Source organism: Sitophilus oryzae, unplaced genomic scaffold (assembly GCF_002938485.1).
Source record: "Sitophilus oryzae breed Bouriz unplaced genomic scaffold, Soryzae_2.0 scaffold_186_pilon_pilon, whole genome shotgun sequence".
Classification (NCBI taxonomy): Eukaryota; Metazoa; Arthropoda; class Insecta; order Coleoptera; family Curculionidae; genus Sitophilus; species Sitophilus oryzae.
In genome coordinates this window covers 725,237-737,707 of record NW_022146579.1, presented here as the reverse complement: position 1 = coordinate 737,707, position 12,471 = coordinate 725,237, and the positions used below count along the sequence as shown (strand labels likewise).

The following is a 12,471-nucleotide window of genomic DNA, read 5'->3' as shown; positions in this document are numbered from 1 at the left end:
TTCGTTATAACCAAAATAGCCCCAATTATACCCCACTAGCAAAACCGGTGATTAAAACTATGATCGGCACCGTAGTTGAACTCGTCTAAAAAGTGTTTTTAACTGGAATAATAAATTATAATACAAGTTAGACCTTCTGCAGATATCAAAACATTTACTTTTTTATTTTTTAAAAGAATAGGACTAGAGATCAGAAGAAGGCCACAATAAATCTGAAAAGGTCGTAGTGGAACAGGCCGATATCCACCTCAAGAAATCTAATCTAAGTTTCAAAAAATTCAATGCAAAAAGAAGATATATTTATGTTAATGTCAGAGACATTTATGTTAATATCAAAATTTAATAAAAAAATTAACATATACAGGGTTGTTCACCACATACGACACGGAGTATTGTAGCTAAACGATAAGACTTTTACAAATTGTAAGTTTTGGGTTCGATGAAGGACTATTAGAGGTACAATTTAAAAATAATTTTACAAGATACAGAGTGTCCCAAATAAGTAAAAAATATCAAAGTTGTATTTTTTTAAATGGAACACCCTGTATATTATTACATTTTAGTTTCTACGATTAAAATAAAGGTAAATTTGATTAAGGTTTATTATACTTAAACCTTACCGTTTTTGAAATATTTTCAATTTTGTGAAATTGCAGTAAAAATTTTAAGGCTTCATTTCTCCAAGGGTATCAAAGTTTTAAATACTAAATATTTACTGAAGTTTATTTACTGATCAGTTATTGTGTTGCAATAATAAAAATAATACTATAGTCTGTCCAACGAGAAGATCCTTGACAGTGATAGATGTGTCTGTCATTTTAATTTCAAAGTAGTTCATTTCATTTTATAAAGAAATAAGTTGGTACAACTGGAACGCATAGCAGGAAATATTTAAAATTTGATTGACAAGATGACAAGTGATTACTTCAAAATATTGTGAATAAAACTGAAAAAATGTAATTTGAGTTATTTTATTTAATAAAAACGGTATGTGTTAATACAAAACAAACAAGAACAAGACACTACATACCAAAAATATAAAAAAGAACTATTATTTACTTTCAAGCTTTGTAAATTACCCGCATTTATGATTATATTTATCAATATTACTTATGTACAAATACAAATTTGTAATATTCCACAGGAATAAATAAAACAACATAGGTAAATAAAACAAACTATTTTATTAATAATAACTCCTACCAAATTTTATACCTTAAAGGTTGATTAATTAACTTTAATCTTAATTTTTTTAAACCAGTACCTTTTGACATTATTTTCTGCTTGTAACTAAAATCCATTATTTACCTATCGTGTGATGTTGATATTTTACTATTTAGTTTGATCCTTCTACCATATACGAGATGCACTTATCTACGACGAAATGGTATACAGACTTTATCGATGGCAACTTCATTTGGTGTATAAGACTTTCTGCCTGGGCAGCGAGTATTAACCATAAACTGTGCTCTGGGTCTACAGTTAATTTTCCTCTGATTTTCCCTCCACTTAACTTCAAAAGACACAAAACACACGTAATAATTCGCATCAAATCTTCCAAAACGCAGGGTATTTAACAAAGTTGACACAAAATTATAACCTATAATTTGGCAAGACTTTGACAAGCGTCAAAAATGACAAAAATCTAAAGGTGAGTTCATACGCATCGGCGTCCATTGTTTGTCGCTAATCGTTCCCGTCAAACCAATAAAATTGAAATACGATCTGTCATTTTAAATAAACCAATAAAACTGGTTAAAAACAACAAGACACGACACATGACGGTTTATTATACCTAAACCTTACCGTTTTGAAATATTTTCAATTTTGTGAAATTGCAGTAAAAATTTTAAGGCTTCATTTCTCCAAGGATATCAAAGTTTTAATACTAAATATTTACTGGAGTTTGTTTACTGATCAGTTATTGTGTTGCAATAATAAAATACTACTACCTTATACAGAGTGTCTAAAAATTTATTTTAAATAATTATTAGCTTCAAACGGCAATAACTTGTTTAATTTAAATGGAACACCCTGTATATTTTACGATAATCAGATGCACAATTTAATTGTCTATCAAATTATATTATACCATTTTTTACCTATCTCTTTAAGTTTCCGTAGAAAATGCATTTTCTTGTAATTTAGAACTTATTTATCAATATACCCATGGACTATTGACATTTCAGATTATTTTTAAAGATGTACCAAATTTTTAAAGAGTACAGATACTAATATTGTCGATATAATTCGTTTATTTCATTAAAAAATAAAAAAAACTGTTTAAATATTTGTTAAAGAGGATCAATTAATATGATTCCAGCTGTGATTCCAGTATTCAAACTACATTAACTGACTGTTTGCGTTGATTAATAATAATTGCTCCAAATACTAAAAAACTGGATTTTGTATGGGCATTAGACAGTGTGATAAAAAGTAACACCTTAAAAATGATATTTCATTTTTTAATAAATGCTTATTTATAACAACAGAGACTTTAATTTGATAAGTTATTATTATATTGATTTCTGACTCAAATCCACATTTATTTATAATAATTTATTAACGAACACAATTAAGTATGTAATTAATTAGTATATGGGCGGAAATAATGGTGTTATATTTAATTAATGGTATACTCTTTTATAAAGATTTAAATAGTTTTCTTTTTGCATACAAATGGGCTAGTAATATTATCGTTTTGCTAAAACGATAATATTACTAGTCTATACATTGTACATTTGTTGCTTTAAAACAATCTAAAATGTCAATATTCCATGGATATATTGATAAATGAGGTCTAAATTATAAGAAAATGCATTTTCTACGAAAACTTGAAGGGAAGGAAATTTAAAATGGGGAAACTTGGGGATAGAAATTTAATTGTGCATCTGATTCTCCTAAAATATACAGGGCATTCCATTTAAATTAAAGAAGTTATTGCCGTTTGACGATAATAATTATTTAAAATAATTTTTTAGACACTCTGTATAAGGTAGTATTATTTTTATTATTGCAACACAATAACTGATCAATAAATAAACTTCATTAAATATTTAGTATTAAAAACATTGATACTCTTGGAGAAATGAAGCTTTAAAATTTTTACTGCAATTTCACAAAATTGAAAGTATTTCAAAAACGGTAAGGTTTAAGTATAATAAACCTTAATCAAATTTACCTTTATTTTAATCGTAGAATCTAAAAATGTAATAATATACAGGGTGTTCCATTTAAAAAAATACAACTTTGATATTTTTTATTTATTTGGGACACTCTGTATCTTGTAAAAATATTTTTAAATTATAGCTCTAATAGTCCTTCAACGAACCCCAAACTTACAATTTGTAAAAATCTCATCGTTTAGCTACAATACTCCGTGTCGTATGTGGTGAACAACCCTGTATAGTCTGGAGATGCTGAAAGACAACAAAATATTTTATTTTTGAACTCGTTTATTAAGGAAAATATTGACCAAGTACATAATAGTATCAAATATTTTATTTTCTTATCAACTTATAATCTAAAAACTGCTTTAGCCACTTTTCCCAATTTAAGGGCCTCCAATGCTTTCGGATAGTCCTTCAAATCGAAGACTTCAATTCCCAATCTCCCGTAATCCAAATATCTGGATCCCAAGGATGTAAGGAATCCAATTGATTTGACGAAGCTGAAGGGATTCACTTTTACCGCAAATATGGTAATTTCTTTATCGTATAAGTCGAATGGGGCCACACTGGAAGAAATAGAAATATTAGTTTAGGATATATTATGTAATAACGTTAAATATAAATATTATTAAGTATTCAGAAAGTAGTGATAAGCGGGACTTGACTCGGTCTTGAGGTCTTGACCAACCCTTCGTTGGGAATCCTCCAACGGTCTAAGACACTAGAACAAGTTTTTCAGGACCGAGAAAAATCAAAGACTTTCCTAGATTTAAGTATAAGGACAATCTTCGGAGTGTCGCAACCTCAGTAGTTTGAAACTAAGAAACAACGGCGAATGCAGATTCTGTGGGAAAATACATTTTGATACGACTGATTTCGGAGATGGAGAAGTAACCACTGTAAAACCGTCTCAGATACTGGTTTTTGTCAAAGTCCTGAGAGAGTATGATGAGTTCTAACTCAAGAACGAAGAACACTAAAAGAGTTTGGGACTTCCATTGTATTTATTTATTTTGCTTATACTATACAATAAAGACAATGGAAGTCCGAAGCTCTTTTAGTTTTAATACTGAATCATTGTCTACCACATTCAAAGTAACGTAAGAAGAACACAATAGATCTATAAGGTCGCGGTGATTAACTTCCTCCCTGGCATATAATTTCCGTCTAACCTGTAGTGCAGTAAAACTCTGGATCAAAGGAAAAGCAGAATATCCACTGGCCAAAAGACCTTCATCCAAGGACCTAGAAGCACAATAGCAGAAATAAAGTGCAGATTACAACAGATCTCTTAATAGGGCATATGGCTGTAAAGTGCCACCCGAACAAGCTCAACCTGTATCAAGCAAGTCCTTGGTGCAGACTCTGCAATAGAGATCCTGAAACATCAGAGCACATAATATATCACTGCGAGGCTCTGAATCGCAAGCGACCTTTTCCATTTGGGAAAGCAAGGCTAGAACCGGACGAACTATGTCCCAATCCTATCAAGGAGCTGCATCAGTTGTTGCAGGATACAGAGATAGGAAAGGGGAGAACTCAATAGGCCTCGAATGTTTCCGGCAAATGAATCATAAAACCTTATAGGATCATTATTAAAAGGATTCTGACATAATACATTTCTATAAACGATTTGAATTGTTTAATATGTCTTCAGAAATATTCTGTATCAGTTCTTCATTTATAGTCAGATATTTACCTAATCTTGGCACCAGGTGGTGGTACACCAAAACAACAAAGCTTACCACCCTTGTCCAATAAACCTAGTCCTTGTTCTATGGCGGGACAGTAACCACTGCAATCAACAACGATGTCAAATTTATAATTAGGGTCTTCACTACTTTTAGTTAGGGTGTTCGGTGTCACCAGATCATATCCAGTATCTGAAAAAGTCATCAATAATTAGAGTGTGCAAGTGTAAGAAAAATTGAGTTCCATGTCAAAGAAGATGAATTAATTAATATCATAAAAGTACCATTTAAAATAACGCCAAAGAATTTCTGCACCAATTTTTTCATCACAGTTTATTTATATATCATGGTATGACTTTGCATATAAGCATTTTAGGTTAAAAAAGAAAATATACATATAATATACAGGGTGCTACAAATTCGAGGTACGAGCATTGGTATCTAGGAAACCGTAAGAGATACGAAGATGGTTAAATTGGGGCAAAGTTGCGCTTTAGGATGTTCACCAAGATGCCATCAAAAAAGTTTTAAAAATTTCAAGGATTGCTGAGTTTTTTGGAAAAAACGGATTTTTTTGAAAATCAATTTTATTTTTTCCTGGCGTTACTTTTTAGAAAATCAAAAAATTAATTATACGTTCTCATGGCTAGTTTATTAGGGCTACCTGATGGTATTTTTAGATTTTAAAATTAGCTGATAATTTGTGAGATACAGAGGACAACTTAATTTTTTTTAAATACGGACCTGCATTTTTTATTTGAAGTTTTGAAAGAACTTGGTCTCCTCAGTACAATGATGTGCCACACTTGATACTTTTTTTTGTTTTGGTTACCTTAACAATAGCAAAACTATTTAATTATTATTTAAAATAATTTCAAGTCCCACTCTGGTTTTTTAAATTATTTAATCTGATTATATTCATCGCAACAATATGGATCAGCGCTAATTAACATTGAATCGAGCCAATTGAAAGATTCAAACAAATAATACCCAGGTCAGCAATTTAAAAATATTATTTATAACTTTTTTTATTGTGATTTTAAAATCTCAGTGTACGATCTAATAATATGCAGAATATTAATTGTAGTTATTATAAATAAATCAACTTCTACAAACTAGTTTTTCTAAAACTAGTAATGCTCTACATGTTCGAAAGGGTTACCACCGTCCCTAATGCACAAATTAATGTATTTTTCGTTTAATCTTATTTATAGCTCTTTGAACATATCTTCTTTTTATACTTCCAAATGCATTCTGTACTCTTTATTGTAATGTTGAAATGTATTCTCACTTTTAAAAATGACGTCAAGTAATGCCTAAGATCTAAGAGTAATGCCCAATAATTTTATATTATTTTTTATTATTTACAGTACATCTGCTGGATTTGTGTCTATGAAAGGAATGCGGGCAAAAAACATTTAAATAAACAGCAATATATTTTATACGTCGATTTGACGAGTGCGTCACCGCAAATCGCTCCGCCCACTCACTTTATTGGCTACTTGCAAATTTGTCGAATTTTTATTGATGGGACGCGTCGTCTAATTTTTTACGAAAAACATCGAGAAAATATCGTTTCCCCTCTCACGGATACCCCGGAGCTACAGAACGGACAGACGTACAGTAATTGCATTTGATTATCCGTATTCAATATTTTACTCCACGTCATTGTTAAATTTGAAAGCTTACCAATATTGTAACGATGAATAGATTAAATATTTAAAAAAACAGAGCCGGGCTTAACATTAGTTTAATCAAATGTTCGAAACAAAAAAAAATGTTAAGTGTGGCATATCATTGTACTCAGGAGACCGAGTTCTTTCAAAATCTGAAATAAAAAATGCAGGTCCGTATTTAGAAAAATTTAAAAAATGCAGGTCCGTATTTAGAAAAATTAAGTTGTCCTCTGTATCTCACAAATTAATCAGCTAATTTGAAAATCTAAAAATACTATTAGATAGCCCTAATAAAGTAGCCATGAGAATGTGCAATTAGTTTTTTGATTTTCTAAAAAGTAACGCCAGGAAAAATTAAAATTGATTTTCAAAAAAATCCGTTTTTTCCAAAAAACTCAGCAATCCTTGAAATTTTCAAAACTTTTTTGATGGTATCTTGGTGAACATCCTAAAGCGCAACTTTGCCCCAATTTAACCATCTTCGTATCTCTTACGGTTTCCGAGATACCAATGCTCGTACCTCGAATTTGTAGCACCCTGTATAGAAAAATGTCATTTTTCTATATTTTTGTCATAACTTAAAAATGCATGATTCACTTTTCTAACTTTATATTATAAGGGCCGATTTGTAATATTGTAGTAGTTGGCAATACATTGTTAGAGCATTTTAGAATTAGTTATTGGTATTGATAGTTAAAACAAATTATCGATATAAACATTTTAGTACATTTTAGTAAATTATGTCAATTCATTGACGTACATTTTTTTACTTTTCTTTTTGTTGGTGTTATATTCTATAGTATTCAACATGGAAAAGAAATACTTAAAAACTCTGCTGATGATACTAATATGGTTAGAGAAACGCGCGTCCAGTGTTAAAACTAAAGCGTTTTGGTGTATTGTTAGTCCAAGAAAATAGGTCTTCCAATACGAAGTTTTGGTAGAAACATTTAGAGATTTTGGTATAAATAATTTAGAATTTTTGATATAAGTTACTTTGAAAGATTTAAAAATGAATTGTGAATGGGTTTTTTAAATTCACCCCCGAGTAGGGGTGAAATAAATAAAATGATTTTTTTTTTAAATTTCGGAGACACGATAAGGACTAGAAAAAAAATTTCAAATAAAAGTTGTGGAGCGTCCAATTTTACATAAAAATGGTGTCTATGCTTTTTTGGTCAAATCAAAATTAACCGAGATAGGGTGGATAGAAGCTAGGGGACAGCTTTTATTGAAGACTCAAAATCCTTACCGTTTCTCTGAAATTTGGAAAAAAACATTTTATTTATATTTTTCATCCCTTCTGAAGGTGAAAAATAATCTTAATTGAAATTTATAATTTTCCAAACGAATCGAATAAAAATGTTAAATATATGAATTTTTCAGCAACTAATTTTTTTTAAATTTCTTCTATCATCCCTTAGCTTCTAGCCACCCTATCTCGGTTAATTTTGATCTCTGCAAAAAAAATAGAGATCATTTCTTTGTAAAATTTGACACTCCACAACTTTTATTTGAACTTTTTTTTCTAGTTCTTACCGATCCTCAGAAACGTTGAAAAAATAATTTTATTTATTTATTTCACCCCTTCTCTGGGGTGAATTTAAAAAATCTTTCACAATTCGTTTTTAGATCTTTCAAAGTAACTTATACCAAAAATTCAAGTTTTTACGAAAACTTATTATTTAAAGGTCTATTTTCTTGGACTATGTGTTGAATCTAGAGCATTGAATTCCGGGATCCCGGACATTTTTTCAGTCCCGAAATCCCGGGATTGTCTTTTATTTAATCCCTGGATTTTCGGAATTCATCATTACATTTTTTCTTAATTTAAATCGTACACAAGTCTTTCATGATAGTCCAATATGCGCTTATAAACCTTTTCTAGGCAGTAGAAAAGTGTTTCAGCAATTGAAAAGGACCTTTTCTATTGCTGGAATGTTGTGCAGGAAAATCAGATCTAGTTTGAGTGATAATACTCTTGATCAGCTTGTTTTTTAAGATTTTTTTTGAAAAAACAAGTTTAGATTTTAGATCCTCATCTTTGTTACTGCATAAGTGGTTATTTTAGTATCTTAGTATTTTTAGTATCTTACATAATCCTGTGTTATGCTGTGTTTGTTCGTTTGGTTATGCAAATTAAATAAAAAATGTTTATTTTAGTTCCTTTTAATGTTTTTTTTTGTTTAATAAACTTGTATGTTTTGTTGTTTTGTAATGGGGATGACGTTTAATTTATGTTAATGTTTTTTTTGTTCAATAAAATTTTGTTAAGAAAGAAAATATAATATAATTTCAACGTAATTAATTTTTTCTTGAATCCCGGGACCAATCCCGGGATCGAAAAATTATAATCCCGAAATCCCGGGATTGAAGATTTCTTTCGGGATTGAATGCCCTAGTTGAATGTTGAATTAGTATTTTACTTTACTCTATTAAGTTGAATTAATATAAAGATTATACCTAATTTCTTTAAAATGTTTAATCTATTTGTATTCGGTTCTGAAACAGTAACTCTTCTATGTCCCTGCAAATGTAGTATACAAGCCCACAGACTACCGATGATTCCTGCTCCTATTACTAAAATTCTGGAACCGACTGGAACAGGAGATAATAGATCCCAACCGTGTGAAAGACATGAAATTGGTTCTGCCAAAGCACCTAAATATATATAAAAGAAAAATTATAATAATCCTAATATAATAAAAACAGAAATCCTCTCTTAATATTTGCAATGTTTGAAGAAAAAGACTGAAGTCACGACATCCAGATGATTATAGACGGTACGAACTTAGCCTGGTTAGCTAGAATCTAAATAAATGTTAAGTTAACGTAAGAACATACCTTGTTCTAGGGATATATTTTCTGGCAATTTTTGTACTAAATTAGTTGGTACTAAGGCATAAGTACCCCAACCTCCATTTCTGTGAACACCTAGGTTAGTCTGTCCTCCTATTTTACAAAAATGAGGGTTACCTGAGTGGCAGAAATCGCAACATCTACATCCACTAAAAAACAGTAAGAAAACAAGTTTTAAAATATGATGAAGATTATAAAATTATAATTATTTACTCATTTGGATCTACAACTACTCTGTCTCCTTTTTTAACATTCTGTACTGCAGATCCCACTTCAACAACAGTTCCAGAAAACTCATGTCCTAAGGTAAATGTGTCTTGGGAGCATGGAAAGTCACCCTAATTAATTATAATAATAATTAGTATTGCGTATCGCTACAGTTTAACATATTTAGTAGTTTTTCTCATATGTATTCATGGTACTTCAAATTTGGCTTTCACTATTTTCTAATAGTGAGGAAGATCCTCTCGGACAGGGTACAGATACAGTGTTTTTTAAATTGGGCACTGATAATCTGTTTAATAATTGAATTAATCTTTGTTGTTTCCAAGATACCAATGGTGAGAGCCAAAATTAAAACTGTACAACAGATTTAAAACACAATGTAATGAATATATTATGGTATTTTTTAAAGAAAATTTCATGGAAAATCCTATCTAATAAAAATATGTGTTAAAGCAATAATAATATAAGAATAATAAAATAAATAAGTTAAAATGTTAGAAGAAGAGCCAGGGACAGGAGAAGAGCAAGAGGTTTGGATATCTATTAAGAACGCCGGAAGATTGATGGCCAAAACGTCTGTTTCAGTGGAGTCCTCTACAAAAAAGAAAGCGAGGTAGAACCGAGAAGGTCGTGGAACAACACAATCAGGCAAGCGATGGCATCCAGAGTCCAGAGAGCTGGAAGAACTGGCTGCATTTGATAGAGAGATTTGTCGAAGGCGAACTGGAAAGCAGCTGTAGCTGTATTCTTGATTAACAGACAATCAATTTCTAATCAAATCCTCCCAGTATATATACAGGGCGAGTCTTAAATAAGTGCAAATATTTTCAGGGCTGGTAGGTCTCAGCTAAAGAAACATATTTTCTCTTGAAAATTTAAAAAAATTATGAATTTTCGCTGAAATTTTGAGAACCACTCTGTTTTTTGGCTTTTCTTTCTTGTAAATTTAATCTGTTATCTATGTTGCCATATTATGGAGATATGTTTTTAAGTAAAAATTAAAAAAAAATCCAATTTTTTTGGCGAAAAAACCTCATAAATGTGTTTCTGGGGTCGAAATATACCACCCCTAAAAATATTTGCGCTTATTTAAGATTCACACTGTATATATTTAAATTGTTCTCTATAATCGTACCAGAATTTTGTACAAAAAACAAAGTTAATCTTGAATGCAACTTAATACATACATATAATGGAGAATTATTTGAACAGCGGATCATCGTGTAATGGATGTAATAATATGAATACGAAAATTTTGTTATTTTCATGATAAGATAATTTTTGTTTACTTGATTTTAATTACTGGTTATATAAACTACATTTTAAAATAATAATAAAACAAGTAGAGAAATAGAATAATACTTACGATTACAAAACGGCTTTATGTTATAATTGTTTTACAGAAAATTATAATTGCTTGAGTAAAAAAATGATTTGAGTGTAGGGTTGTGAACATTGCAAAACAAAACATCGATACATTAAATACAAATATTGATTATATAGAAAACATGTTTTTCGTGGTTTAATAAACAGGTTTTAGCTACTTCGGTTGGTGGAAATCGGCAGATTATGTCATTGCCGTGATTCTTGAATGATTTCCTTCAAAATATATAAAAAAAGGACTTGAGCTCCCTTACCATATATATCGTTTCGAACTTTCCTCGAAGTGGACAGAGAACTTAAAAGGGATAAACATAAAATATATTGCTCTACTTTTTTGCAAACATCGTCGATAGAAAAATATCAATGATATCGATGTTTTCCAATAGTAGAACATCGATATTTCGTAAACATCAATGTATCGTTTGCATCCCTACTGCTTGAATGTGACAACTTCCCATGAACTTCCGAACTCCCTCTACTTCATATAATTTAAATTCATGTGGAACAACATAATAAAAATCTAGTAAATGGTTTAAATCTTTTTCAAATAAATACATTTATTAAGTTCTTCTTTTTTTAACACAATACAAATTAATTCTTAACATACACGATTGACACGTAATACTGTTAGTATATTTAAACAGACTTACGCTAATGATATGCAGATCTGTGCCACACACTCCAGAAAATGCCACTTTTATCAAAACCTGGTTGGGTTCGCTGATTTTGGGTACCGGTATTTGAACGTATTCCAGTTTTTTGGTACTCCCTGTAAACCGTAGCGCTTCCATGCTATCTCGTAAATTCCACAATATTGACTGAGAGCAACTGAGAGCAAAGACAGAGCAAAAACGCTACGCTAAAATGAATATGCGTAGAGGGAAAAATAAAATATATTATGTATTTGCAATGATTGTTTATCATTATATTATTATTATTAGACAACTGATAATACATAAACGTTCGTCATGTTATATAATGTTTTACCTAAGACGAATGAAAAACGTTTGTTCTATAAATAGATTCAATCGATGGTGTATACGAGGGGTGTTCTACAGTATGTCCCTGGATTGTGGATTGTGTTTACCAGAAAAAAAACCTTTTTATTATTGACATTTTCAAAAAAATGCATTCTTCATAAAAATTTTTGCTTATTCTAAAATGTTTAATCCCGTTTATACTTTTTCAAATTTCCATACCGTTTTAGAGAAAATTAAAAGAAAAACATGAAGACATGATTGAATTTAAGTTGAAGATCTAAAAATCAAAAGGCGTTTCTATTATGAAATAATTTAAGAAAAAATACAACTATAGTTTAATTTTTTTTTCAATTTTCTCTAAGACGGTAAACATTTTTATAAAGAATGCATTTTTCTCAAAATGTTAATAACAAAAAATATTTTCTCGTGTTCTAACAAACATGAACAATGAAACATATGAAAATAGGAGATCTGTGATAGGAGGATT

General features: G+C 30.2%; 1 protein-coding gene across 2 annotated transcripts; it reads right to left on the bottom strand.

Annotated features, from left to right (window-relative positions):
* Positions 1 to 3,437: 3,437 nt before the first annotated feature.
* LOC115883331 (D-arabinitol dehydrogenase 1-like) lies at positions 3,438 to 11,891 on the bottom strand. 2 transcript variants are annotated; one of them, XM_030901682.1, is made up of 6 exons: positions 11,655 to 11,891; positions 9,610 to 9,734; positions 9,382 to 9,545; positions 9,001 to 9,198; positions 4,870 to 5,053; positions 3,438 to 3,736 (listed from the first exon to the last, which is right to left on the bottom strand). In XM_030901682.1, the coding sequence occupies exons 1-6, from the start codon at positions 11,793 to 11,795 to the stop codon at positions 3,517 to 3,519; spliced, it is 1,032 nt and encodes a 343-aa protein (XP_030757542.1). In that variant the 5' UTR covers positions 11,796 to 11,891; the 3' UTR covers positions 3,438 to 3,516. The 2 variants fall into 2 exon arrangements, with proteins under 2 accessions (XP_030757542.1, XP_030757543.1); XM_030901683.1 differs by lacking the exon at positions 11,655 to 11,891 and adding an exon at positions 10,809 to 10,856.
* Between the last annotated feature and the right edge of the window lie 580 nt (positions 11,892 to 12,471).

What these genes read in the sequence shown, in the direction of transcription:
- LOC115883331 (XM_030901682.1), bottom strand. Translation starts at nt 11,795, where the DNA reads ATGGAAGCGCTACGGTTTACAGGGAGTACCAAAAAACTGGAATACGTT. An exon ending in AAATATATCCCTAGAACAAG is followed by an intron (nt 9,199 to 9,381) that starts GTATGTTCTTAC and finishes ATATATATTTAG; the next exon opens with GTGCTTTGGCAGAACCAATT. An exon ending in AAACATTTTAAAGAAATTAG is followed by an intron (nt 5,054 to 9,000) that starts GTATAATCTTTA and finishes TGACTTTTTCAG; the next exon opens with ATACTGGATATGATCTGGTG.